General features: G+C 43.3%; 2 protein-coding genes and 1 non-coding gene across 3 annotated transcripts in view; 1 reads left to right on the top strand and 2 right to left on the bottom strand.

Moving 5' to 3' along the window:
- RHOJ (ras homolog family member J) overlaps window positions 1-9924 on the top strand; it is a 57059-nt gene extending 47135 nt beyond the window's left edge. Inside the window, exons 3-5 of the mRNA XM_054400488.1 lie at window positions 5080-5244; window positions 6525-6620; window positions 7756-9924. Coding sequence (XP_054256463.1) covers window positions 5080-5244; window positions 6525-6620; window positions 7756-7902 — 408 coding nt within the window. The 3' untranslated portion in view covers window positions 7903-9924. The remainder of the gene's footprint in view (window positions 1-5079; window positions 5245-6524; window positions 6621-7755) is intronic.
- Window positions 3556-3627, bottom strand: TRNAC-GCA (transfer RNA cysteine (anticodon GCA)). Its single transcript has one exon. It is a non-coding gene; the product is annotated as a tRNA-Cys (tRNA).
- An 11210-nt stretch (window positions 9925-21134) lies between the features above and the next one.
- GPHB5 (glycoprotein hormone subunit beta 5) lies at window positions 21135-23340 on the bottom strand. The gene is made up of 2 exons (XM_054400654.1): window positions 23137-23340; window positions 21135-21323 (listed from the first exon to the last, which is right to left on the bottom strand). Exons 1-2 carry the CDS (start codon window positions 23338-23340, stop codon window positions 21135-21137), a joined length of 393 nt encoding a protein of 130 aa, XP_054256629.1.
- Between the last annotated feature and the right edge of the window lie 3875 nt (window positions 23341-27215).

The following is a 27215-nucleotide window of genomic DNA, read 5'->3' as shown; positions in this document are numbered from 1 at the left end:
TTCTATCTCCTTAGAGGCTGAAAGGATGATGCTTCCCACATGCTCAAGATGTAAGGACAGATCATATGGAATTTTTTTCCTCTCCTCCTTATGTTATGTGGCTACCAAAAGCACTGGTGTGAAGTCACAGCCAAAAATAGCACTTAACATTACAATGCTATAAAACACATGCTAATGAAATAACAATTGGAGAATATAGTCCTGCAACAGGACCTTCTGTCAGCTAGAAGGGAGAGCTGGCAGAGGCCCCAGATCTGGAATAGTCCTAGGAGGAAAAACAGTGGTCTTTTTTCCCCAGGTTGGACTCAGGTGTGGAGTGCTTTAACAGGCTGATATGGCAGGGAGCATATATGCGATCAGAATGGTAGCCACAAAAAAAAAAACCAACCCACCCAAAAAAACATGTTTTGCTGTATTTTCTGGACTCATACACTGCAAGGCTGATTGCAGCAAGAGAGCAGGGAGGGAGCAACACTGATATTATCTCAGCTGCAGCAAGTCACAGGCAGGTACCCCAGGTAACTTGGAGGGCCATAAAAATGGTCAGAGGGCTGGAACACCTCTCCTACAAAGAAAGGCTGAGAGAGTTGGAGTTGTTCAGCCTGGAGAAGAGAAGGCTCCAGGGAGACCTTATTGTCACATTTCAGTACATAAAGGGGGCCTGTAAGAAAGAAGAGCACAATCTTTTTAGCAGGACCTGTTGTGACAGGACGAGGGGAGATGGTTTTAAAATGAAAGAGGAGAGAGTTAGATAACATATAAAGTAGAAGCACTGGTAACGTGTTTTAACACTGTAATATGGTAGATGCTCCATGCAAGTAAACATTCCAGATCAGGTTGGATGGGACTCTGAATCAACCTGATCTAGATGAAGATGTCCTCACTGAAAGCAGATTGGACTACATGACCTTTAAAGGTTCCTTCCAACTCAAACCATTTTATGATTCTACAACTTATAAAGGCCAGGCCTTGCACTGCCATTTCCATGCCAAACCAGCAGCCAGGTGGTGTAACTGGGAAGCCAGGCAGCAAAATGCAAAGAGAAGCTAGGAAAACAAATTAATGACCAGCTACAGCCCAAGCCCACAGGAACTCATGTCCCTTCCCAAGCACCATTATCACTAGCTGCAGCACTCCTGGATGTGCTCCATATCCATGGCTTCAACAATCTCTGAATGAGAAATGATCCACTGCAAGGTTTTATAGCCTTCTCCTAGAGAGTAGGCATCAACAGATTCTTTGATGCAGTCTGAAGGCTCCTGTCAGCCCACAGGCATAGGTATGCAAGCCTGACAAGGAGCCCCAATCTCTTATCCATGACCTTTGTGTTTGTGCTTTAACACGTCCATGCAAGCCTCCACGTGCCCTGACGGGAGATGACATCTCTCCTACATGATGCATGGCTGTTCCTCCCCGTGGTTTATGCAATGCTCTATGCTGCTAAGACAAATCAGGAATGCTTCTCCTGAAAACAGCCTTTCTAGGGGCTCTGAAGGACCACGCAAAATGAAATGAAATGAAATGCACAATCCTATAGGCGTCTCCCTCAGGCAGAGTGCTCACGGCTTTTAGTTTGTAATTTTGACGGCGCAGTAAGTTCCAGCCCCTCTAAATGCATACATCTGGAATAAGGCAAGTGGTTACCTTTAGCTGGTTCGTTCCCACAGCCCTGTCTCCTTTCCGCGAGCGCTTGCTGCCACCGTGTGGCTCTTTCAGAAGGCCGAGCTGCAGCAATTGCCTTGAGAACAGAAAAGGCCTTTGGGAAGCACCTCGCATCCGCCCGTGTTGACTGCGGGCACACGCAATCCCACGTTTCACGTTCTGGCTTAGAATGGTGTCCATAATCAGGCCAGGCCTTCCTAACCTGCAGCATCCACATAAAAGTAATATCCACCCTAAATATCTCCTGGCACACCTTGACTCCATTTATTCTTGTCCTATCACTTGTTACATGGAGGAAGAGACTGACACCTCACTGCAACCTCCATTCGGGTAGTTGTAGAGAGATCTCCCCTCAGCATCCTTTTGTCCAGGCTAAACCACCCCATTTCCCTCAGGTGCTCCTCATAAGACTTGTTCTCTAGATCCTTCACCAACTTTGTTGTCCTCCTTTGGATGCACTCCATTACCTCAGCGTCCTTCTCACAGTGAGGGGCCCAAAGCTGAACAAAGTGTTGAAGGTTCAGCCTCACCAGGGCAGCACAAGGGTAAGATCACTTGCCTGCTCTTGCTGGCCACACTATCCAGGCCAGGATGCTATTGGCCTTCTTGGGCACCTGGGCACACTGCTGGCTCATGTTCAGCTGGCTATTGACCAACACCCCGAGGTGTTTTTCTACCAGGCACCTCTCCAGCCCCTCTGTCCCAAGGACATAGCTTTTCATGGGGTTGTTGTGAGGCGAGTGCAAGATCCAGCACTTGGCTTTGTTGAACCTTATACCGTAGGCCTTGGCCCATTGATTGAGCCTGTCTAGATATCTCTTTAGAGCCTCTCTACCCTCAAGCAGATCAACAGTTCTGTCTATATTGGTGCAAACTTACTGAGAGTGCTCTCAATGCCTTCATCCAGATCATTGATGAAGATAATAAACAGACCTAGCCCGATACTGAGCCCTGGAGAACACCTCTTGCGACCGTCCTGAAATCACGTTTAACTCCATTCACCATAACTCTTTTGGGTCAGCCATGAGCAGCCAGTTTTTCTAGGAAGATGCTGCGGGAAACAGCATCAAAGGCTTTACTGATGTCTAGGTAGACAAAATCCACAGCCTTTCCCTCATTCATCAGTTGTCAAGCAGAACTTGCCTTTCATTAACCCATGCTGACTGGACCTGATCACCCGGTTGGCCTGAAGATGCCATGTGATGGCATTCAAGATGATCTGCTTCATAACCTTCCCTGGCACTGAGGTCAGACAGTTTCACTCACCAGCTGTGTCAGGAAGTTATCTTTTATACACTTCAGGAACCTCCTAAACTGTTTCCTGAATGCTGTATTTACAAGTTGAAGTCCTCCACAGGAAAAATGGTAGTGGTTATAAGACTTCTCTCAGCTGCTTCTAAAATATTTCATATCTTGACCTCGGTTGCATCATCTGTAACAGGCTCCCACCATGATATCTGCTTTGTTGGCCTTGCCCATAGGCACTCAACCCTATAGTCATCATCATTAAGCTCAAACACTCTTTACAGCGCCACTCCACTGCCTCACCTTCCTGGTCTATAAACTGAAGAGTTTGTAGCCATACAATGCAATACTCCAGTTGTGCCAATCACCCCACTGTATTTCCATGATGACAACTGTATCACAGTTTTCCTGCTGCACAATGGCTTCTGGCATCTCATGTTTGTTTCCCATACTGAGCATATTGGTGTAGATGCACTTTCAGTTGGGCTTTATGGGTAGAAAAGGCTTAATTCCTACCTAACCATGCTCAGGTGTTTCTGTGATTTCTAGCCTACTAATATATCCCTTCTCTCTTAGCTGTCGCTTGGCATTCCATCCACTACCTACACTGGAATGGCAAACCCAAGCACTTAAAAAAAACACAGATGCAGGGGGCACCCAGATTTGAACTGGGGACCTCTTGATCTGCAGTCAAATGCTCTACCACTGAGCTATACCCCCAGCTGCTTGTTTTATGCTGGCTGTGTACTCACTGCATATTCAGTAAACAAGACTTCAAAGGAAGATTTGCCAGTCTCAACTTATAATTAAGCCCTTTCATTTGTTGACTCAACCAAAGCAAGACAGAAGCAAGGTTAAGACAATCAAGTCTAGGCACACAGCGAGATAGAGTTCTGCATCAGTTTCTCCTGCAGTTCAGAGAGCAGCTTGAATTGCTCCTCAGCCTAATGTGGGTTTTCCACACCTCAAATAAATGTTCTCAAGACTGAGCAGCAGGCACCTGTACATTTTTTTTTTCTTTTCATTACATTATTTACTATCTATTTAGTGTCTGCAAAGCAAAACTGCAGCAGCTGAGTTTTCAGTATAGTTATAACCGAAAGAGACCATAGTGCAGAGATTTGAGGCTTGCCCAGAATGCAGAAACTATAAACTAAAAAACTAGGACTCACTGAGGCCTGACAGCAACATGTATTACCATTTCCCACACTGTAATGTTATGTTCCTTCTCATTTTTATAAATTCTGAATCCCCCCAAAAATCTTCAGAGCAGATGTATCCCCTCTAAAAGCATCTGGTTCGTGACACTGAAATTTTCTAACAGGTTTCATTGAAAAGTACATAGCAGACACAGCCACATATGCTCTCATTATCAGAAAGCACCACTCTATCCCTTTCACACAGCTTGCAAAACCTCTGCTCACTCTCAACATCTCGAGCCTGAAAACAGACCTTAATTCTTCCTTGAAACTTGGCTATCAAAGCCAGCTCACAACATAACACAGCTGTGCTTTGATCTGTTTGAAAATTCTCCCTCTTCACAACTAGCCCATAGAGAAAACATCCCTCTTTCTCCAGACCAGGGCCTGTGGAAACACTAAATCAGCCCCAGTGATTAAACCAGCCCGCTGCAGGCTGGATTTGATCTGCTTTGCACTTTCAAGACGAGTGCCTTTTTCTGACTGACAGATCACTGCATACCATACATGACTGTGATGGCACCAATAGCCCAGAGACCGATATTAATTGTGTATGGTCAAGTCCATAATGCCTACTGGGGAACAGAAAGCACATAATATTAACAGAAAAGTCCCTAGAGATGTGTGTCATCAGCAAATATCAGCTGCTTCCCAGGATGGCATCACACTGTTGGAGGGCTGAGGCCAGTATACACAAGATCAATTTTTATTACACTGCTAGAGGCAGCCACAGTGGCACCTCCACACCAGCACCACGAGAGATCATACACACACAAAACCCAATGCATTAGCTTTTTAGAGTAAAGATGCTGAGACTGGCCCAGGGCACATGACTCTGCTTATTAATTCAGAGGTTACCGAGCATGTATGAACATGGAGGGGTAGTGTTGAGCAGTTCAACAAGAACAAACACAACATTCCCATTTGCAGTAATCCCCTACCCTGTAACGTTCTTGCCATTTTCTGCTGGTAGGAGGACTACAACCAGCTGAGACCTCTGTCCTACCCCAACACGGATGTGTTCTTGATCTGCTTCTCAGTGGTGAATCCTGCCTCATACCACAACGTCCAGGAGGAATGGGTGCCTGAGCTCAAAGTCTGCATGCCCAACGTGCCTTATGTCCTCATAGGAACACAGGTAATTCTTCCCCAGGGCACTTCCAGTCATCAAGGTGTCTACTGAGTGAGAGGGCTCCTGCTCCACCCCAGGGACAGCTGGAGGCTGAGCTCTGTGGAAGGATTTGCTGTTTAACTTCTTAAGTGAAATGCACCCAGACTTCCCCATTAGAGAAAAACTCAGGGACTAAGAATGAAAACCAACATGAAGATTTCCTATTGTGCTAGTCACAACTGGCAAAACTTATCCCATCCTCTCAGTCAAATGCATATTAGCTTATACATTGGCAACAAGGCATAAATACCTACAGGGAAAAAAGATTTCTGACAGGCCTTTAGTAAGGGAGAAAAAAAAAACTAACAAAGACCGTCGTTAAAAGCAGAAGCTAAACGACAAACCACATTTTAAGAATGGGAATAATTAACCAAATTATTTACTTCAAGACATGGGGAGGAAATAGCCTCCCACATGCTTTACATCAACATTGCAAACAGGCACTCACCCTCCAGCATGTGTTGTATTGAATGTTAGATTAAGTGACCAAACCACTTTAGTTTGACCTTAAGATCTAGGAATCTATCAATGAAATAAAAATGCCTTAAATATGGGTTTGCTTCTAAGACAAAGAGTGGCTGGAGAGTGTGAGAAGTAACAACATCAGTCTGAAAAGTGTCTGAACACTGGACCGTAAGCTAAGTCAAGTTAGAGAAACAGATCACATTCTGGTACAAAACCAAAGTCTTCATGCCATAGGAAAGTCAAAGCATTCAAACATTGGCTTTGTTTTTCACATTGGAAAACACCCATTTTAAAATAAAAGTATTACTCTTTGGATCTCACAATGCAAAAATGGATGGGTTTGAAATGCCAGAACGCTTCATTTTGATGTTTTCCATGAGAATAAAGGATTTAGGATCAAGACAGTCAAACTGAGCTGCATCTGTCTGGCATGCAAGGGTGGGTTCTGGGTGATGCAGTGCAGGGTCACAGAAGCCTCTGCTTCCACTGTGGCTCAGGCTGGAAACAACAATTTCCAAAATAATTATGAAAGTCATTAAGAACTGCATCTTTACTGTACCACAGCTGTCTGAACTGTGGCCCAAAAACCTGCCAACGAGAACTGATGAATGTTAAATATAAAAATAGTTTTAAAAATAAAATCTTTGCTGAAGTATCATCTGAGGCCAGGAGGACAGATGCCCCTATGCAAAGACCTGACTGTGGGTTCATAAGGATATGAATATGTCACAAGAATTACATCAAGATGATACTGAGCACAGGGGTTTTGTACTTTCTATTAGATTGATCTCCGAGATGATCCCAAAACTTTGGCTCGTCTGCTTTACATGAAAGAGAAACCACTCACCTATGAGCACGGCGTGAAGCTGGCAAAGGAGGTAACAGCATTTTCTAAGGTCCCCCAAATCAGATTGAGTTAGTTTCAAGGTGAACTCTGGGGTATGTTGGTCAGTCCCAAACAGACATTAAAGCCTCTGTTCAAACAGGCTGGAGTCAGACACATGTTTTGGCTTCTGAGCCTGCTGCTCTGCTGCAGTACCTGATCAAACTACACACAAAGCAGCAAGATGCACAAGACAGCAGCTGGAAACTGGGCAGTAAAACAGATTTTACTGCTTACTTTGTCTAAGTCAAGTGTTTTTTGTTCAGGCTTCTGCCAGAAGGTGCATGTGGCAAACCCCTATTTTCAGTCATCTCCTTCCAAATTCATCTCCCTCCTTTACAAAAGCACAGACAAGTTGATTCTTAATACCCATTGCACTTCAAAAAGAAAAGAAGGAGCTCCCAAGTTTCTAGGTAAAAGACCTGCCCAAGCCCTGAAATGAGGACATCTGGACCCCAGTCATTTTCACTTTATATGCTGCAGCTGCTATTAGAGGCACTGACCCTCAAAGGCCAGCAAGAGTATCCATTAGCAGAATAAGCTAAGGCTGCTTTCCCAGGCTAGTGTGTTTGTGTCAGCATCCCCAGAGGACTTTTATGTCAAGATGTTCCCAGAAATGAGCTGGAAAACCTTTCTCCAGGTAGCCACTCTCTGATATTGCAGAGGGCAGCTCACAAGGGGTGACAGGTCAGTGAAAAAGAGCCAAGTATATGAAGAGGCTCAGTGGACATCTCAGAATCTCCTTGAAACTACACTCCTCCCCCCACCACCCCCTCACCCCCCAACTGCAGAGACAGGATGCCAAGCTCCTGGCCCAGCACTCAAACACGAAGACAACCGTATTCTCTTTCTGGAGGGTCATGCAAGGAATTCCTGCTCCCATTAACACCCTGTGATGAGATACTGGTGCTGATGTTTATCCCTGCTCCTTTGCTCAGGATGACCACCTGAGCTTGTTCCTTAATACCATAGGTAGACAGATAAAAAACAGAGGAAAGACCTGAGCCCATTGCTAAAGGTCTGGACTTTCCTCTATGGCAAAGATACGCATGGATGTAGCACAATGCGGGAAGAGGCTCGCTCTGTCTCTCCCAGCAGAGGGTACTCCTGTTTTCTCTCTTCTGTTTCAGATTGGAGCACAGTGTTATCTGGAGTGCTCAGCCCTCACGCAGAAAGGCCTTAAAACTGTCTTTGATGAAGCAATCCTGACCATTTTCCACCCCAAAAAGAAGAAGAAGCGCTGCGCAAAGTGCCACAGATGCTGCACCCTCGTGTGAAGTCACTTGGAAAGAAAAAAGGAGATGAGTTCAGTGAAACCAAGCAGGTTAGAAAGGCAATGAAGTCACATGCAACTGAAATGGGGAACATGACCAGGAAGGGGTCCTTCTTACCCAGGCATAGGAGTCCTTCATTCTGTGAGACCTCCAAGCTGTACCACAGTAGGCCAACTCATTTCTATGTGCTTTCCTAACCCTCCAAAGATGTATGCAGCCTGTTCCCACTACTGCAGACTGCAGTGAGCCAACAGAAACCAGGATGCCTGCTACTGCTTGACTCCTCACCTTAGAAATAAGGTGAAAGTGCATGTGGAAAAACAAAGAACTAAAGGTGGTAAAAGAAACAAGAGAAACTTCATTTGTGGCCTTAAGCAAGAATTGATCAAAATTAGAAATTTACAGTATTTAGGAATTGAGCCTGAATTGATTGACAGCACATGGAGATCTATAGAAATCTATTATGTAAGATATACACTATAGGTAGGACATATTTTAAATTTCTTTTATAAGACTTTCTAGTTCAGGATATATGTTAGTTTGTTCACACCACATGGAAGCAAAGATGGAGTGATTCCAGTTTGGTTTTGCTCAATAGTGAAACTTCACAGCATCAGGATGTTGCTGCACCCAAGCTATCAAAATGGATCAACATTTACCTCCAGACTTAAAGAATGTTCTTACAACAACAAAAAAAAATGCAAACAGCTGCATTTTTACAGAGGAATGTTCAGGCTAAGCCATGTTTCCAGAAGCTGGGAAAGGAAGAACAGGGTTGTAGCATTAATGTACTGAAAGAAATTCTGCCACCAAAGAATGTTGCCCTAGACATGAAATAACATTGTGGAGCAATTTCCTCTCCAAACTGAGAACATGAACAAGACACATTGCCATAGCAACTGCAAATCTACCTTATAGATCACCTGGATTTCTACATCTCACCCAGCAGACAAAAATAGCAAAAACCAAAAAGGTCATACTTACGTCAAGTGCTTTAAGGTGATCCAATTGCCTTAAGACTTTTTTTTTTTTTTAATGGAGTATCTCATGTAAAAACAACTCAAAGAGGTGTTGTAAACATGTTGATTTATTGTAGTCTCCCTCTACTCATTCATTCTTTCTTTGCTCCTATTTTTCCATCTTCATTACTGTGAGTGTTGTTTAAGTTGCAGGGTGGCTGCAGTCCTCAGAAATGAACTTTCCTATGAGTCACAGATGATGGGCTGCAGCTGACAGCAGAGAGGTGGGAAGCTTAGATCCTGTGGGAAGGGAAGATGCCTGATAGGTCTCTCTGCTGTCGAAGATTGTACCTTTTCACTGAAGCCTCTCTAGTGTGCCTGTACTTTTGCACATCACAGCAACACACTCAAAGGTGAACTCAAAGGGTGTGTTGCTACTTGCATCTGCCTTCGGGTACCCTGGCAATGCCATGAGACTTGTCTTGTGGATTTCATTCCCCAAACAGAAAATCATAGTACCAGCAAATACAGATTTCAAGACTTCTGATGTAATTTTCCATAACGAAGCATTTCCAGAACTGCTCAGAGTAAGCAAATAACAGCAGTACACCCTCCCCAGCTCAAGGACACGTGCCCTGTACTCCTCAAACTCCAGGAGACTGCTAGCCCATGCCTCTCCAGCCAGAAATCTTGTGATTAGTGGTGAATTACAGACCTGGTGTTACCCAGAGCTGACTTCAGCAGGAGCACATGAACTGCACCCTTGGCACAGAGAAGGGAACAAGCATGATGCAGTGCCCAATCCTACCGCCATCAAGGCTTATGAATCCAAGCTCCTCCTCTACCACAAATTGAATTTACCATGGACACTTACAGAAACCAACTCTGATACCCCAAAACGTTTCTAGGTAGAAATCAAACAGTTCACTCTCTCAAAAGTGATCAAATTTGAGGCAAATGCCTTGTTGCTGCACAAACAGCTGTAGACTCTGACAGCTTTCACTTTCCTGCTGCACACATGTATGCACAGAAGCAAAGTTCTGCTGAATCATAGACAGGCAAAAGAAAGAATTAATCATTGCTGGCATTCTTCATGCATACTTTATATTTGGTTTCATTATGTCCCAGCTGTTTGCTTCAAAGTGACTGGCTGATAAAACAGAGCTCAGAGAAAGGACAGTGCTGAAGCCTGGTGAAGGAGTTCATGTCATGCCACAGAGGCTGAGTTGCCATCCCCAAACAGAGCCATGAGTATTTACACAGTTGACAATCAGCTCAACTATAAGACATTGACATTGACAATCGGCTCAACTATAACACAGAATCACACAGAATGTTAGGGGTTGGAAGGGACCTTTAGTTAGAGATTGAGTCCAACATTGCTGCCAAGGCAGATTGACCTAAAGAGGGCCACCCACGAACATGTCCAGGTGGGTTTTGAATGTGTAAAGAGATATTAGGGGAGTTTGAGGAAAACTAGGAGTGGATTAAATTAATATTTAGGTAAAGTTTGTTGGCTTACAGCATGACTAGAAGGCCACTGAAATAACAACAAAAAAAAGAAGAAAGAAGTTTTCAACAGATTTCAGAGAAAATTAGAGCCTCACTGTACTGCCACTTCAGTGGAAATAAAATAAGATGATGACTTTGTTTTAGCTCATGTAGGTTGCTGTAGAGTGCTAACAAGTAATCTACAAGTCCCTGGTTAAAGTAAGTGAAGTCTGTTTTAGCCAAAGCACAATGCAAACACTCAAGGCTGGAGCTGCCAGATATTCTTAGAGCATCACAAAATACAGAGGAAACAGAAATCCAAACTGACAGCTCAGCTTATCATAAAATAATGAGCACACTGCAAAAGTACAGTATAGAATTGCCAGCATGCATCAGAGAAAGCCACAAATAATCAAATTATGCTTTTGCATGCCACCAAGTATCAGGGGTGTCTATTAATACTAATGGGATGACATATGACAGGCATACAAAATGAAATAAAAAACAAATAGGATGTTGTAGCATTAATGTAAGTGCAGTGGTTTGAGAAAACAGAACTAAAAAACATGGTGATGTAGAAGCTTAAAATCCTATTGTCCTTATGCATTAATCTGCAGGACCCTGCACAAATCATTGCATAGCAGTGAACGCAGACTTTTAGAAAAGCATTAACATGCATTCTAAAAAATGCTAGGACTAACCAGAGGTTCATTTGCACCTTTAAAACCAAACAAATCAGTCTTGTGTGGCAGTAAAATTTCAAGTTATTCAAGCTGATTCTGACTGAAATTCTACATCTGGAAGCTGCAAAGGAAGGAGGGTGGTCACCATCCACTGAGAAGTGGCCTCTGCTCTCCATTTGGTTCCAATTCTTCTTTCAACAAAAATAAGCGTTTCATAAATAGTTAATGGTTAAGGCAGGTCCCATAAGCATTATTCCTATGTTAGGTACACAGACTTACTCAAGGATCTGCCCTGTTATGCTATTATTTTGGGGAAGCATATCACAGGCCAACAGGCTTTAGAGAGTGATTGTAATTAGATTGTAAGGAGACTCATTGACTACCTGGGAAATTGTACCTAATACCTTTTATAAACACAAACAGATGGTGAGTGAACAGGCAGAAACTTATCTTCAGAAATATCAAAAACACCTGGCACAATGCAAGCACAGGCATAAAGCAACAGATATAAACTTCAAATTATTTTCAAGCACCCTTAGTAACAAGAAAAGAAAATCAATGAAAGATTGCCAGGTGAAAGATGGGTTTTCTCACTGGAGAAATGAGCTAGAAATGAGACCCAAATTTCACCTTCAAACAAACTTAAGAGCATTGTAAAGGCAATAAACTGTCCCAGGAACCTATCTGACAATATCCCTGACTGATGTCAAAAACCTTCCCTGACAGGGCTGCCTTTGCTAATAGTCTGCTATCATTTCACAAGTGCTCACATCTTACAAGAAATCTGCTAGATCCTGTAAAACCCATCTCCTTTGGTATCTTCTGAAACCTTGGCATTCTATCAGGAGTTAACCTGAAGTTATAGTTTCAGAATTCCCAAAGGGTTTCCGTGCAAACTCCTGCAAGGACATATTAGAGATACTAGGTATTAGAGAGATACCTCAGCATTAGAGAGATGTTCTCATGTTAAAATAACCTACAGATGTCTCTGCCCTTCAGAGCTCTGCTTAAACACAAGCCAGCAGAACTGGGGCAATCCTGTGCTATGCCACCACTGCCAGCATGACCTGAAGGAGGTCCCGCGAAGATGTCCACAGTTTCTCCTATGCCTCTGAGTGCTCAGAAAAGTTGAAGGGAAGGCAGGAACGAGGCTCTAAAACTGCACGGGTCCATCCAGGAACATTTGTTTAACTGATTGGAAGTTCCCTATACTTATATCCTCCAGGAGGCATGGGGAACAGTTCTCAAGATGGGTTCCCCCTGGTTGTCCTATGTGTCAAACACTCCCAGAACTTCTATTTCTGCCATATCTACTCTTACAGTACTATATAGCTTATGAAGAACAACCAACTACAAGCTCTTGCCTCACATTGCCTTGAATAAGGCAAGATGTGAATCTTGCCCTTGACTTCCATACACAATAGTCCTGATGCAAATCTTCTTCTTGCTAGTGGGAATTGCAGAATTCACTCTGAGCCAAGCATGACAATTCAAACAATCATTTCAGCACCTGTCACTGATATTTCTCACTTTCTTCTCTTTCAAAGCACTGCTTCAGCTCAAAATAAACACAGAATTAAATATAATGCTGCACCTTGATATGCAATAAGGTTACTTCAAATACTTCTACTAAGGGGCCATTGGCAGTCTTCCTCATTCTGAAGAGAATCTTACTTCACAAGAAATTGTCTCAAACTTCTTCATATCTCATTCACGTAAATGAGGAAGGCTGAATAGGGACATTGTGATGTGTTCTTGTAGTTAATGTAACACAAAATCTCTTCTATCTGTTCTAGTGTTGATGGCCTGTGTCCCCCCAAAAGCAATCATTTCCCATTCCTTACACACAGCACAAATCACCTGGTGTTCTGTCATACTCAGCACCATGATTTGTCTGGTATCTGCCATCTCTAAGGAAGCACAGTAGAGAAGAACCAAGGAATGAGTTGGAAATTAAGACAAGCATTGAGCACAAACCAAGTAGGACTCCCTCAGAAACAATCACTGCAACACAGCTCTAGGCAAGTGGCTAAAAACCCACCTGAAGGGTGGGAAAATCACAGTAGCAAACAGAGATCAACAGGGAACAAACATTTCACTAGTGACTGTCTGGTGATGAAGATGCATGGCTTCACTTTCCTTCAACAGCAAGCTGTCAAGATCCCATCCAAGATATTACACCAAGACTCCAGAGACCTAATTTGAGAACCCTTTACAGGAGAGTGGAAAAGGTTGCAGAAGCTCTTGGAAACAGTTTCTTCTCTTCACACCCAGCCTCATACACAGCAAGTGACACCATGGCCAGTTACACAAATGATGCATGTCTAGCAGCTGTAGTTTCACCACACAAGCTGTCATATCCTTACCAAAATGTCCCCCTACTTCAGACAGGAGACATGCCCATTTACTTACATAGCTTGCTTACAGCTCGGGAGGGTTTCTGTAGCTTTTTTCCCCCAAGGGGCATAGTAAATACCTCTTGATTCACCACATTGAAAGTTCCTCTGGGTTAAGAATTAATTGCAAAGGAATCAATCTATCTTAAAACAGGTCTGTTTAAAAGCACGTTTTTCTTCTCCAGCAAAGCAATCAACACATGCTCATGTTGTCCCCGGACCATTTCTTCAATAAACAGGTAGAACGCAGGCATCCAGCTGCGTGTGCTTCTCTTCCTGTGTTTCCTTTACTTGAAGAGGATTTTTAATATGCTTAATCCTACATTTAAAAAAAGAAAAAAAAAAAAAAAGAAAGAAAGGCAAATCTGGAAACAACAGAACATTGTCTTGGTTCACAACTCCATAGGGCTGGAAGAGCATCTGCTGTGACAGGACATGACTGTGGAGCGACCTACGTCAGATAATTTCTAGACACATTTAAGTTCTACGTAAAAATGAAGAATAATCTCTAGTATAAATGTTTGTTTTCCTCTTAGTGAATAAAGACCCTCTGAAAGCAGGAAGAAGCCTCCCACTGGTTTCAGTAGTGGCTTGTGATCTCAGCTTCACCTATCAAAACAAAATAAAATAAAACACAAATATGTTTTGCATTGAAACATTGGGAGAAAACCCTTGATTAGAAGTGATGGATGTGATAGAATAGCATCTATGCTTCTGATTTGGGGGTGAGGTGCAAAATGAGGTCCAGAGCCACAGTTAGTCAGTTTGATCCTATAACTTAAATTTCATTTTATCATCATATTAAGGGGTCACCAATAATTAGGATGAAGAAAAATAATCTTCAAATTCTCTTTTCTTTGATTCAGTTAAAGCTTTCAGAAACTTGTGAACAAAACCTCTTTAACATGGGCAGTTCCAGGAACCCTACCAGAACAGCAAAAAGAGTAAGAACCTAATTTTAAGAGGAGAATGAGCTCACAAACACATATATCAAAGAGCAACAAGAGAAAATCATATAAATTTGTGCAATGGTGAAAAATATCTCTAACACTGAAAATATGTTAACCAGACTAACTCTGAGCATGATCCCTATCCCCTTCCAGTGTGTGCAACCCTTAATGCAGTGTTTAGCTGCTTCTTATAACTATAATTTTAAGGCGGGATTTTCCAAGTTGCTGTATGTTGGCTTCATTTCATTTCTCACAAAGACAATGGAAAACTTCAATGGGGCCCACATATGACTAATGTGAAAATCTTTAGAAGTCTTTAGGTCTCCTTTTCTGCCCTTTACTGTGGGTGACTAAGCTCTGAGCACACAGGACACAATGAGCCAGACCCAAGAGTTTCGGCTGCTGGTTGTGGACGCCTGAATGAAGTTAAGCACCTAGAGACTTTTCTGATCTAATCCTTATCTTGAGTTTTGGAGACTGGATTTGTAACTCTTCATTTCAACCACTACTGAGGCTGAAGATTAAAATTATTACATTAACACTGTAACATTCAAGACAAAGTGGTATCTTCGCCAAGTGCACTCATTGGCATCACTTAATATCATCTCTTAATTATGCATTTGATTTTGCCAAAGATCAGTTTAACCTCTTGCTGTTATCAACTCTTTGATCAGAGGTTGATCACTTTCAAAAGAGTTGTCACCAGTCCATAGCTTCCAGATCTTCTGACACAACAGCTATTTGTACCGATAACAGGCAGAAATTTGTCTGATGTCTGCCAAAGTAGTTCGGGTGCAAGCCATATTCATAGCACAATTGTCATATTGCCTCTTCCAACACTTTTCCCTAAAAGGCAGCTGCTCTAACTGCATTACTGACCTGCCTCATCAGTATGGAGTAAATGAGCCCAAACTTTCCCCAAACTTGTAAATATTAATTCATTAATAAGCAATAACATAAAGCTGTATGAGAGGAGAAAGACACTAGCAAAGCCTTCTTTACTCATGAGCAGAAGTGCTGTAAGGTAGTGAGCCCAGGTTACCAGGTGGGAAATGCTACAGAGAAAGGCATAGCATGGTGTCCATGCTGCCCCAGCAAGTATGATATGAGCCTAGCAAAAGACCTCAGAGGTGCCTCCATGGAGTCACACTGAGATTCCTGGGGTTCAGCAGCACCTTGCGACTGGGAGGGCTTCAAAGAAGGCTGGAGAGGGCAGCAGAAATGTGAACAAGACTTGCTCTCTAGTGCAAGTATAACTGAATCCAGTTTAACCTGTTATGATGTTGATGCACTTATCAAATACAAGAATTTCACTCCAAAGACTCTCTCTGCTCCCCTAAGAATACAAAGAAAAAAGAAGTCTTTGGGTTTGTGTCATGCTTCAGCAATACTTGGGTAACAGTGCAACGAGTTATTCTAATTGAGTTTGTGAGATAGGTGTAATAACCACAGCACAAATCAAGACCTAACATATCAATCAATTCTTAGCAAGTTAACAAAAAAAGGGTCATTTACTTTACTGGATGTGAGCAACTGAATTTTTCTCTCTTAAAAGTTGCTGTGTGCAATATCGCTGGAGTATGGGTCTGGGAAAACCAAAGGATGAGTACTAAAATATTATGTCTGACTTTTGAGTGGTAAGCCTTTCTTCAAAGTTTAACCAAATCTCAGATTAAGGAAATTCAGTTCTCCAGTAATTATGTTTTGCATAGTTTAAAAATTATGTAAACTGTACTAGTTTCCTATTTAGAGCACAGGATTCTGTAATCTTTTGCTTATCCTTTTTTAAACATGTAATTATTGTATATTGTAACTGCACATTAATATCGTCTATTGTACATAGTTTATTTTAACAAAATAAATGTATTACTAAATAATTTGATAGCATCATTTTGATATGAAGGTGCAATGATATACTTATGTTCCCAGATGCTGATTACATATAACTTCCAGGATATTTCAGGTAGATAAAACACATATTAAAATACACAGCTGCTTTTGTCTGGTCCTGGAGCTGCCAGCACCTTCCAGTGCCACCTGCAGAAAGTCAAACAGGAGGTGACATATTCCTCTTGGCAAACTGGTGCTTGATCAAATTCTCTGCTGCCTGGAAACATGGGAAAGCGGAGATGTGGCACCTGCAGGTCTGGATCCCTGATGGTGCTCAGCCTCCAGCTCACTTTGGTCCAAGTGTACCCCTCAGTGACTGGCCCATCTTCCACTAATACTGAGGCAGTTAGTTGGTTGCTCTTCAGACAAAAATTCTCTTTCTTTATTTTAATAAGATGTTTTTGGTATTACTGTCTGTGGTCTCCACCAGGTTATCACAGTGTAAGATGGTTTTATTCTTCCCTAGCGGGCATTGGGGCTCTCTTGATAAGGCAGCTAGGAAAAGCGTCAGCTCGAGTGCTATGAGTTTTGAGGGGAGTTTGTTATTCCCTGCCAAAGCTAACACATGGATAAAAAAACCCTTACTGATGACAATGAAGATGAACTGTGTACCCTTCGGTCCAGCAGACAGGGCAGGGAGAGTCAGTAGAGAAAGTGAAATGCTTAAAGGGCTGCAGAAGTTAAATGAGGAAGCACAGCCCCTAAATGCTAGACTGGAATCAAGAATATGACTGATTCCAGTCTTCCAAGGGTTCAGTGCAGAAATGGGGATCTCATTTTTAATAAATAAATAAATAAATAAATAAAGTTAAACCCCAAAGATAGTGCCTTTGTTACCCAGCTTTCCTTTCCATTGAGTTCAAGACCAGAAGCATTTTCATTGACCAGATGGGCTGGTCTTTAAATTAAGACTATAAATCCCACCATTGTGGAACAACATCCCTAACAGTGATTGAACTAAAGCAAGGCTTAATCAGTCCCTGCCCAAGGCACTCACACAGCAATGACAAGGGGCAGCAAGGTCTATTCCTGACAAAAAGGCACTGCAGCCCAAACCCCTGACCACTACAAATGAATACATTCCCAGAGGAGCTAGGACAACTCAAGAGAGCACAGCATGTGGCCTAGAATACATTTGATTTACCTGCCCCTGTAGGAAGCTGCCTTTAGCCACTATACTTTACACAGCCAGACTTTGTCCAGGAAGTAACAGCATGGAGGACCCACACACCTAGGGTTAATAATGAGGGGTCAAACGCATCCTCCATAGCAGAAACTTCCTAAACTGCTGCTTGCTAAATCCGGGTGGATAAAGACAGGGAAGGATACCTCTCTGCCCTGATGTTGTCACATTTCCTCAGGATCTGATGCTGGCTGTCAGCAGCAGGATATTGGGGAGACAGCCCCTCACTCTGACCCAGGGCAGCAGTTCCTATGTTTTTATGTGAGTACAATAAGAGCAGGAGGGAGTTGCCTGTCCCATCCCTCAAAGAGAAATCCAGTCACTGCAGGAAGCATACATCTGGGGAGGCTTCCTGCCCTCCCTCTCACCACAACTCAAATCTGAAGACAAAAGTAAAATTACTTTGATTTCTGACATTGTCAGGCTGGCTGGGCATACAAACTACAGCACAGGAATGAGGGGAACTGAACTTCAAGACCCAGTAGGTTTCTGTAGTTATCATACAACAGAAAAATATTGTGTAAAATAAAAGCACTGAGTGACAGGGATTATTGCTGTTTAGTTTAAAAGTGCAACAAAAAAAAATTAAAAAAAAGAGAGAGATAAACTGAGGCTGTACAGGACACACATGATAGAATCATACAGTAGTTTGTCCAAAAAAGACCTTTATGATCATGGAGTTCAACCATTAATCCAGCACTGCCAAGACCACCACTAAACTATGGTTTGGTGTTCATGGAGGTGTTGGGTAGAGGGCTGGACTTGGAGGTCTTTCCCAGTCTAATGCTTCTATGATTTTTGTTTGGTGCTGGTGGTCAGTGTTCAGGCTGTAAAAAAACAGTAGGGGTGTCCATGGGAGAGATAATATGTGGCAAGATGTGACAACTTCTGTGACACACACTCCTTGCAAACAAAAACTTATGCACCAAAGGCAGAAGGTTCGTTTATTACATTGAATGTGTGGGATAGTGAGGTTTAAACCTGTGGCTTTATAGGGCATTAAAAAGCCTCACAAAGATGAAGGGGGCCTGGGAAGGGGCTTCTCATGCTCTGAAACAGGTTGTTGAGGCTGTTGACTGTCTGTAAATTCTGAGCAGGTCATACCGTCCCAGCTGCAGCATAAAGGATGTAAATGCCAAAAGTCCTGGTTGAAAGTGTCAGCACTGGCTGGCATTTGACAGAATGAAAACCTAGTAGTGTAATAACTTCTGGGGGGAAAAAAGCCCCAGAACTGCAACTACCAGCAACAGGAATGAAGATGGCTCTCTGAAAGTCATTGTGTGCCCACTTGTGGGAAACCAGCTGAGCTCGATAAAGAAGGATGCACATCAGTCAATCACCTTGGTGGGCTCTGATGTTGTCTGCCCTTCTGTCACCACTAGCAGATCCACAGCATCTTCATTCACTTTTGCTCTCCTCCTCAAAAGACCATCAAAAGTGTTAGCTTGGTTTCAGTCAATATGTCCTTCCCACTCTCCCCCTTCCACCCCCCAGTCTGGCTGCTCCTTCATCCATCAAAACCCTCTCTTTCACACCCTGCAGTGTTTTCTTCTGAACACTTGCTGAGGTTTCTACTGTCTCACCACGTCCGGGTATAGCTTGTATTTCCTCTTGGCTGCAAAGGAAGGAACTTTGTTGCTTTCTAATGCTACTTCTAATCCTAAGACTACAGCACAGCCAGGCTCTGTGACAGAAATCCAGTGAAGGAAATGACTTCACATCAGCACCAAGATGCTTTGCAGGTGTTCACAGGTCTGGCAAACAGTTTGTAGGAGCTTATACACATTCTGCATGAGAAATCTTTATGTATAAATAAAGGAGAACAAGTTGCCTTAAATTGCTTTCATACTACAATTTTGGGGTTTGTTAAGGACACAAAATCATTTGTGTGTTTCCCATAATAGCTGTGATGTTGGTTAGAACAATAATAAGATTAGAGGGATGATAAGACGCCGTCTGAAACAAAACACAGGGACCTTTTTAAAAGACAGTTAAAATCTCCAGCAGCAGAAAACTGCTCCTGCTGCTGTTGGACAGATCAGTTGCTATTCAGAATTACAAAGGTAATCATAAAATCACCTCCTTCCTACTCAATCACAGACCAGCTTTTTCAGTGCCACAGACAAAATTACTGACAGCAGCTAATAAACTACAAATTAAATTAAATCTGTCTCAGTGAGAACAGGACACTTGAGAATTCTCAAGCATGCATTCCTGGAAATGAAGGTGACTTCATCCAGAAGACACCTAACTAGGGGGAAGGCAGGTGCAGATATCACTTTCACCAGCAATTCTCTCCTAATGGCTATCTGAGAAGGTGTCTTTTTTTTTTTTTTTTTTTTTTTTTAAGCTCCACTTGGCAAATCTGCCTACTTTCACACAATTTCCCATTTTGTTTAGGGAAGAATTAAGGGATGAACATGGGTTTGTCCTCCTGCAGGTGGGAGCCAGAGGACAAAGGCACTTAGGTGGCTATGGTACCTTGGGGGCCCTTGCAGCTTCTCCCAGATATTCCCTAGTCCATAAATAGTGGGTCTGAGGAGATGTGGTCCATCCTTTGGCACATTTGCTCTCTTTCCTGTCCTGGATTTGTCTCACCCACGTTGGCCACGTTACTGACCACTCCACAGGTTTGAGCACGTCTGGCTGCCCCTTAGCTCTGCATGCACCTTCAGAGCAGCAGGTCTCCATGGAGCTGAGCAGCTCAGGGAAGTGTGGGAACGCCCTTTGTAGCTCCCTCTTTCCCACCACCTCACCCAGGGGCTCATTGAAACAAAACCACAGCTGCTGTGTTTTGGCTTCATCCCTCTAACTCTGGAAATTGTCAAGGGAGAATCCTTGGACCCTACCAAATGGTGTAGACTCTACATGAAGTCATTTTCCCTCCTATCCCTAGACAACAGCAGATGGGTAGACATGCATTTCTGGGTTTATAATGTCTGTGCTTCTCTTGTTTTTTCAAGGAATTGTCTCTTTTTATGTACGGGTTTTTTTCATCAAAATAGCTCCAATTAAGTAAATCACTGAAATATTGTGCTTAACTGTAAAAGTCCACTGATATTAGGCCAAACTCTTAATCATGAGCTTAAGTACCTTCCTGAGTCAGAGCTAAGTATGCATTCACCCAAATTTCAAGGCAGCAATTTGGATACCATTTCCATTTCTTTGGCCTTAAGGCTTTTTCTTTAACTATTGTTCCTGATGGATCTCAGGGCAAGAAGAGCTAGTAGTGGAAGGGAGATGGCAGAAATGTTGGTAATTGCATTTACATTACTCAGAAGAAGCTAAAACTACAGACATGAATAAAGAGGCTGTAACAGAGGTGGTAATGGCTCTGTGTCCTATATCCATCTCCCAGTGACTGTTCAGTCCATGTGCACATTGTGCATGAAGAAAGGTCACACAGTGTGAAAAGCCAGTAAGGAATGGAAATTGCACCATTTATTTTATCTTAAGACTTGCCATTGTCAGGGTGTGTGCTACATTTCTACAGCAATAATGCTTTGAACAGAGTGAGGAGAGGGGGTTAAGCCTGATCTGCCCAGGAAAGTCAAAGATTAGGAGCATTACAGGGTGAGATCAAATTTTGGACTCACTTACACTCTATGTAATGCTAGAGGTACCAGGGGTATGAAGCCAGGGAAGAATCTGGCACCTCCGCTCCTAACCTGGGAAAAGGGAGCTCAGGCAGTCTCACATTCAGTGGTGGCAGTGGAGCAGATGTCACAGTCACAGCGGATGGCCACTGGGTAAGTGTAGAAGGGATCCACATCAGGGGCACACTTGGGCAGCTTCACTGTCATCATCTTGGTTTCATTGTAGGTGCAAACACGGTGGTAAGACTCGATGTAAGGTGGTTCCAGCACTGGTCTCTGTGGGGGAGAAATGCTGGCCTCGCACAAGAAGCAACGTCTGCAGTCCCAGTTTCCCCCAGGGGATTTAGCGTAAATCATGGGAGCCACTGAATCAGGTGGAAAGAGCCATGGAAATAATTTTTAGGTTACATCCTTCAACACTTACCTCTTGGGCCCCTGTCAGGGAAAGAAGTGGGTATATGTGCATGTTTCTCTTTGTTCAAAGCATAAAGCTCCAATTAAAGCTCCTTGAACAAAGACAAAAGTCTACCCAAAAAGCTGGGTTTCAGCAGAATGCTTGCCAAAAGCAGCTTTCTTCCAAAAGGATTGATTTTCCATCAAAGGAAATGTGTTCTGCTAGAAACCCTTCCATGTGCACAAGCTGCCTTCAGAGCCAAAGTACGTCCAGGTGCCAAATCGCTGCTTTTTTTCTCAGCCAGACCAATCTTCCCAGTCAGGCTGCATGCCCCACAAAACCCAGTGGATGTACACCATAGGGGATGCAGTCAGCAAAGCAGGCAGCATAGAGGTCTGCATTTCCTCATGAGAAAAAGTCAGGCCAGAGACATCAACCATCAGGAAACAATGGAAGCCTGAAGACCCTGCAACCCACATTCCCACATGGTATCACTGGCATTGTTTTTGCTGAGCAGTGAGTTTCTGCTTCCACAGGAGGAGCCATTTTTCAAAGACTTCAAGAATGGTCTTCCAAAACAGGAGTGGGAGACCACTGTCATCCTCTCCCTTGCACAGATGAGAAACAGAAAGTGACACAGCCAAGAGACATTTCAATTTTTTTCTTCCCTTCAGCACTGTGTAAAAAGCCTGTCCTGGGAATCAAGAATAATGGCATGGAAAAGAACAGATGCAACATTTCAGCAAGAAAACATCCAGACACTTTCCCTCATACCACCTCCCCCCCCACCCCCCATAGTACATCATAGTGTTTTCTAGAAGCTGTTGAGCCTACAACCAGATGCATCCAGCTTAACTACATCCCAGGGGCATTGCAATATGGTAAGAGAGACTGCAAGGTCTGTGCTGCCAGAGGAGCTTGGAAGTAGAATAAATCAGGTGACAAGAGGTCCTTCAAAAGAACTTTATCCCACCAGAGAAATCTGGCTCAAGTGGCCTTTGCTGTCATCCCAACAAGCAGTGAAAAGGTTCTGTCAAAGCTGGAACACAGACCCCGACTCCTCCTCCAGTAGCTTTTGTGAACAAAATCCCTTTGGAGTCACTTGAAGCTTCCCTGTGTAAATTAAACTGAGTCTTGTCCCTGGAGCCTTCCAGTGGCAGAAAGTCAAAGACAGTCAGAACTTGTTCTCTGAAGTGTGTGTAGATGTGCTTATGCTTTTTCTCTCTCCTCTTGTACACCCCCAAAACATAACTACTTCATATTTATATAGGGCTGTTAGTCAAAACTAGACCAAATTAGAGACAGACATTATCTTTGGGATTTGCTTGAAGCTATTACCCATCAACCCAGAGCTTCATCTTAATCTCAAGGGATTTTTTTCCAGTAAAGTACTAAAAGCCTCCTCTCCTTAAGTGTTCAGGATACAAGAGGCTTTCCAATTGTATAGTAAGAGTATTATATAATTGCTTCATTAATATCACCACATGGTGTGGGTCCTGCTTTGAGGAATTGGAAGGAGGGAGGAGACAACATAAGACAAAGTGTCCTCCCGCTGAGAGTGGTCATGAGGGGGTGATGGAATGGGACACAGCCCTTGCCTGTAAATAGCTGCAAGGTATTTAATGTCTTGAGTGGGGTATCTACCCAGGGATGTTGGTACCAGTCAGCCACCCTCAGCCCCGGGCACAGCCTCACCTCCCAGGTCTCACAGCGTCCCCAGCACGCATCTGTGGTCACCCGCAGCCCCCTGCAGCCAGGTTTCTTGGCCAGGAAGGTGAACTCACGGACAGCGCAGCCAGTGAAGGTCCGCAGGTCAATGGCAGGGGTCTTGACTGTGTTGCTGCAGCTGGCCAGCAGCAAAAGAAGGAGAACACCCAGGATAACACAGTGGAGCTTCATGCTGAGGCAAGAGGAAGAGAAGCAGAAGGCTGAGAGAGCCAGCACAGACCACGAAGCAAGAAGTGCAAGTGCCTATGCTTGACTTGACCTGGGACAGCCCTTTCTCCCCTCAGACACACCATTCCCCGTCTTCACTCAGCCCAAGAGAAGATGGGCAAATGTATGAATGAGGAGTCACCTACTCCCAGAAGTGGAAAATCTAAGTGAAAGTGTCTGTAACAGGAAGCAGAGGCGTGCAGAGTTTCCCTACAGAGCTGTGGGGTTTGCCTGGATGAGACAAAGCCACCAGCCAGCGCCTCAGACCCACTGAGATCTCCATATTGCAAATGTACTTTGCAGCATGTACCTCTATCATCACACATTTGGGTTGCCCTGAGCTTGTACTTGGTCAACAGCTATGTAGGCCTTTGAGTGCTCTCTCAGTGTACACACATGTTGTTGGCTAACATCTCTGACAGTACTGCCCCGGCAGGGTCAGTCTGTCAGGATTCTCTCTGTCAGTCTGCCATGCACACCTATGGGAGTTGGCAGGTTCCCTGTTTTGTTGCATAGGGGGAAAGCAGTGTGGCTGCAGCTACATGCATTTGGTGGTGTTTGATCCACACAGAACATCAGCATTTTGACCCTGGCACAATTTTGGGATTATCCCACTTACCTCTTAGCCTAAGTTCCCAAAATTTGCCAAGCATCCCCGAATTTGTTCTATAACCTCAGCAGTTCCCAAAACTGTTACTAGGGTTCCCATTACCAATACCCTGAGCACGGGGCTTGTCCTTGTCCACTCCCAGGGCTACAGCCATAGAGTTTGGTTGTTCCTCCTGTACACACTGCTCTACCAGCCAGTTCAGACCCAGCCAAGGCTGCCAAGCTGGTGAAAAGAGCTGGTAGATAAAGGAGGGACATGTCTAAGGTGACCAGAAGACACAAGAATTTTTCACACCTTCTGAGCAGCCCAGCATCAGGCAAGTCCCTCTGATACTTGCTGCTTTTCTGTCTCAGTGAAGAAAGCAACCAGCCACTCTGGAAAAACTTTGTGGAAAACAAAAAAAAAAGGATAGCTGGAAAGTGTCTCTAAGCCACGAGATCCATTTTATACATCTCATATTTGCATTGCATTAAAAAATGCCCACCTAGAAACTCCAGAGTTGACATTTAATTCTGAGAAAGCCAGCTACTGCATGGGGCACACAGACATGTGTGCATTTGCCTGCGTCCTCAGCTGGACAAGCTGAAGTTATATGAGCTTGGCCAGCTTTTTGCCTGACTGATGTTGAGTCTCTAGGCTCCCGCTAAACCAAATGCCTTAAATTTGCTAAATCAGTTTCACATCAGCACATGAAGTTTGCTCCATGTATGTCACCATGCAGACACTATAGTCCTACATGATTAAATGAGCATTTGGTCATATATAAGCTTCAGCAGGGTAAAAAAAAAAAAAAAAAAAAAAAAAAAAAGAAAGAAAAAAATTCCTTATTTTTAAAAGCAGACACTTGAGAGCAAAAGAGACAAACTCCAGAACAATCCAAGCATTTATTCTCTGCCATTTCAACAAAACCTGCTGCTTCATTCATGAGCTGGAGACATGACATGGAGCAAACACAGATGCACACTCACCTAACTTACTGAGTCAGACCTCCTTCTGCAGTTGTAAATTGCAGATGGTGTTTCAGGATGTTAGAGCAAGCACAGGAGACCTGCACGGCAGTCTTTGTCAGCTCTGTGCTCAGTAGTTCTCTGTAAGAGCTGCTACTGGGGTGCTTAATTGCTCAAATTTATAGAAAGGGTCTTGTCAATCAAAGCAAGACAAAGACAGATCCTTACTTGAACTACCCAAGGCATCAAATTCATTGACTGTAAAGCAAAACTCTCCTTTCCAACAGCAATTAGCTTAAAGGATATTGTTTCATAACAGCAGCCCTGAAACAAATGGAGTATCTTGGTGAGTGAAATAATGAGCATACAGTGAGAGAAAAATGGATCTCTTTGCCATGGAGGAATTGCAACACCTTTGTGAGGAGATTGGAGGCTGGTTCAGAAATCATGGTTATCTCCCTAATTCCAAGTCCTGAGTAAACACACTGAAGGAAGACTTTTCAAATATTTGTGTAAACAAACTCACAAATTTTTGTCTACTGCTAATGACCCTTTTCAGCTTGATTGCTCTGTACGAGCAAGGGCAAGGGATGGGGGAAGAAGTGTGAGTTTGAAAGGAAAGTGAATGCTTTCTCGAGCCAGGCAGCAGTCACATAGGTAAGCACCACTGTGCAAAGGACATTTGAAAACCATATCCATTGCCTTTGCTATGCAGACACAGTTTTCAGCCATTCACAGGCCAGGGAGAAGCTGAAAAATCTTGGTACAGTGAAAACCTTACTGTCAGTGAGTTCATAAAAGAGGAGCAGGAGAGAGAAGAGCAGCCATGAGCCATGCAGTGACCTCAGGAAAGTCACCTCCCTTCCCAGTCATCAACTTGCAGCTGGACAGTGACTTCCCAGCACTGACCAAACACCCAGGCACATTCAGAAAAGGCAGGGCAGACCCCTCAGAGTGATGCTGCTAAAGGGGGCCACAGCAATACAACACAACCTTGAGAACAGAAAACACAGAAGAAACCTGAATTCAAATAAACTCCATCCTACAATTAGAGAAAAACAAACAAACAAACAAAACCACCACTGAACCACACCAAACCATTATCTCCTGATGTCCAGAAAATGCATCTCTTACCACATATGAAACAGTGATTACTGTGAGTTCATTGACTGACCTTACAAGTATTGAATGCATATTTTTGGTTGATTATATTCAGGCCTTCTGTAGTATGAGATATAGCAGTCAGCAAATTGGCATTGAGAGCATGTGATATTGAAGCATTCAGGACCCAATGAGGTATTTTATACATATATATATATAAAAATAAAATCCCTTTTTCATGGATAAGGGTCCTTGTTTGGCTTCCTAGGTCAATAGCCTACATTTGATGCAGCAGCAAGATTCATATTCATGCTAATAGCTCTTGGGAACCCACAGAGCGGTTTGGAGGAGCCACTACTTGGCTGTTTCTCTTGCTCCTAGGTGGTCCTGCTGTTTTTCTGACCAGTATAAATAACACTGGTCACATGCACACAGGCTGGCACTTAAAAGGCTGGTTATTTGCCCTAAAGATTTGCCTTTTCTGTCTAAATTAGGTAACAGTGACTGGAAGAACTGAAAGAGGGCAGAAATCCTTTTGTCCACATTAAGCAAGACTTGCACTAACACCTAGGGACATTTTGCATAAACAAGAGCCACTGTCCCTCTTTAGAGATGACACAGAGCAGCAGAGCTTTACCTAAGCTTACAGGAAGTGCTGATGTGTGCACCAACACAGCAGAGTCAGACTCCTGTTCTTCTTTCACTTTTTCACTCCCCACAGTCAATCCTCTTAATCACAGCAGCACAGTAGGTCCCCCTCAGGATTCAGGATTTGTCAGCCATTCAAAGACTTCTCTGGAGTATGCAGTAAGAGGGTTAAAGTTCGCACATCTAGATAGGCAGGCACCCAAGTGTGGAGCATTCTTCAATCAGGAGTCTCCAGGTGTGACACCAGTCTCTCCTTCCAACCTCAGACTCCACACCTTTGCAAACACCTCCTGAAACACAGAAAAGTAGCAGGCATTAGGTGCTATTACCACCAGGACATGGGAAACAACTGCTTCAAAAAAGTCACTTAGCAGAAAACCAAAGCAAACCCAAACAAAAAAATCAAAACAGATAAGAAAGGAGATTTTCGTTTTCTTGTGTGAGGAAGGGAAGAAAAAAGTAACAGATTTTTTAACTAAAAGTTTCAAAACTGCCCTGAGGTTGAGAGAGAGGGGATGTTTAACATCATTCCT

The sequence above is a fragment of the Indicator indicator genome, chromosome 4 (genome assembly GCF_027791375.1).
Source record: "Indicator indicator isolate 239-I01 chromosome 4, UM_Iind_1.1, whole genome shotgun sequence".
NCBI classification, from domain to species: domain Eukaryota; kingdom Metazoa; phylum Chordata; class Aves; order Piciformes; family Indicatoridae; genus Indicator; species Indicator indicator.
Note: the sequence above shows the minus strand (reverse complement) of the source record. Positions and strands in the feature narration are given on the sequence as shown.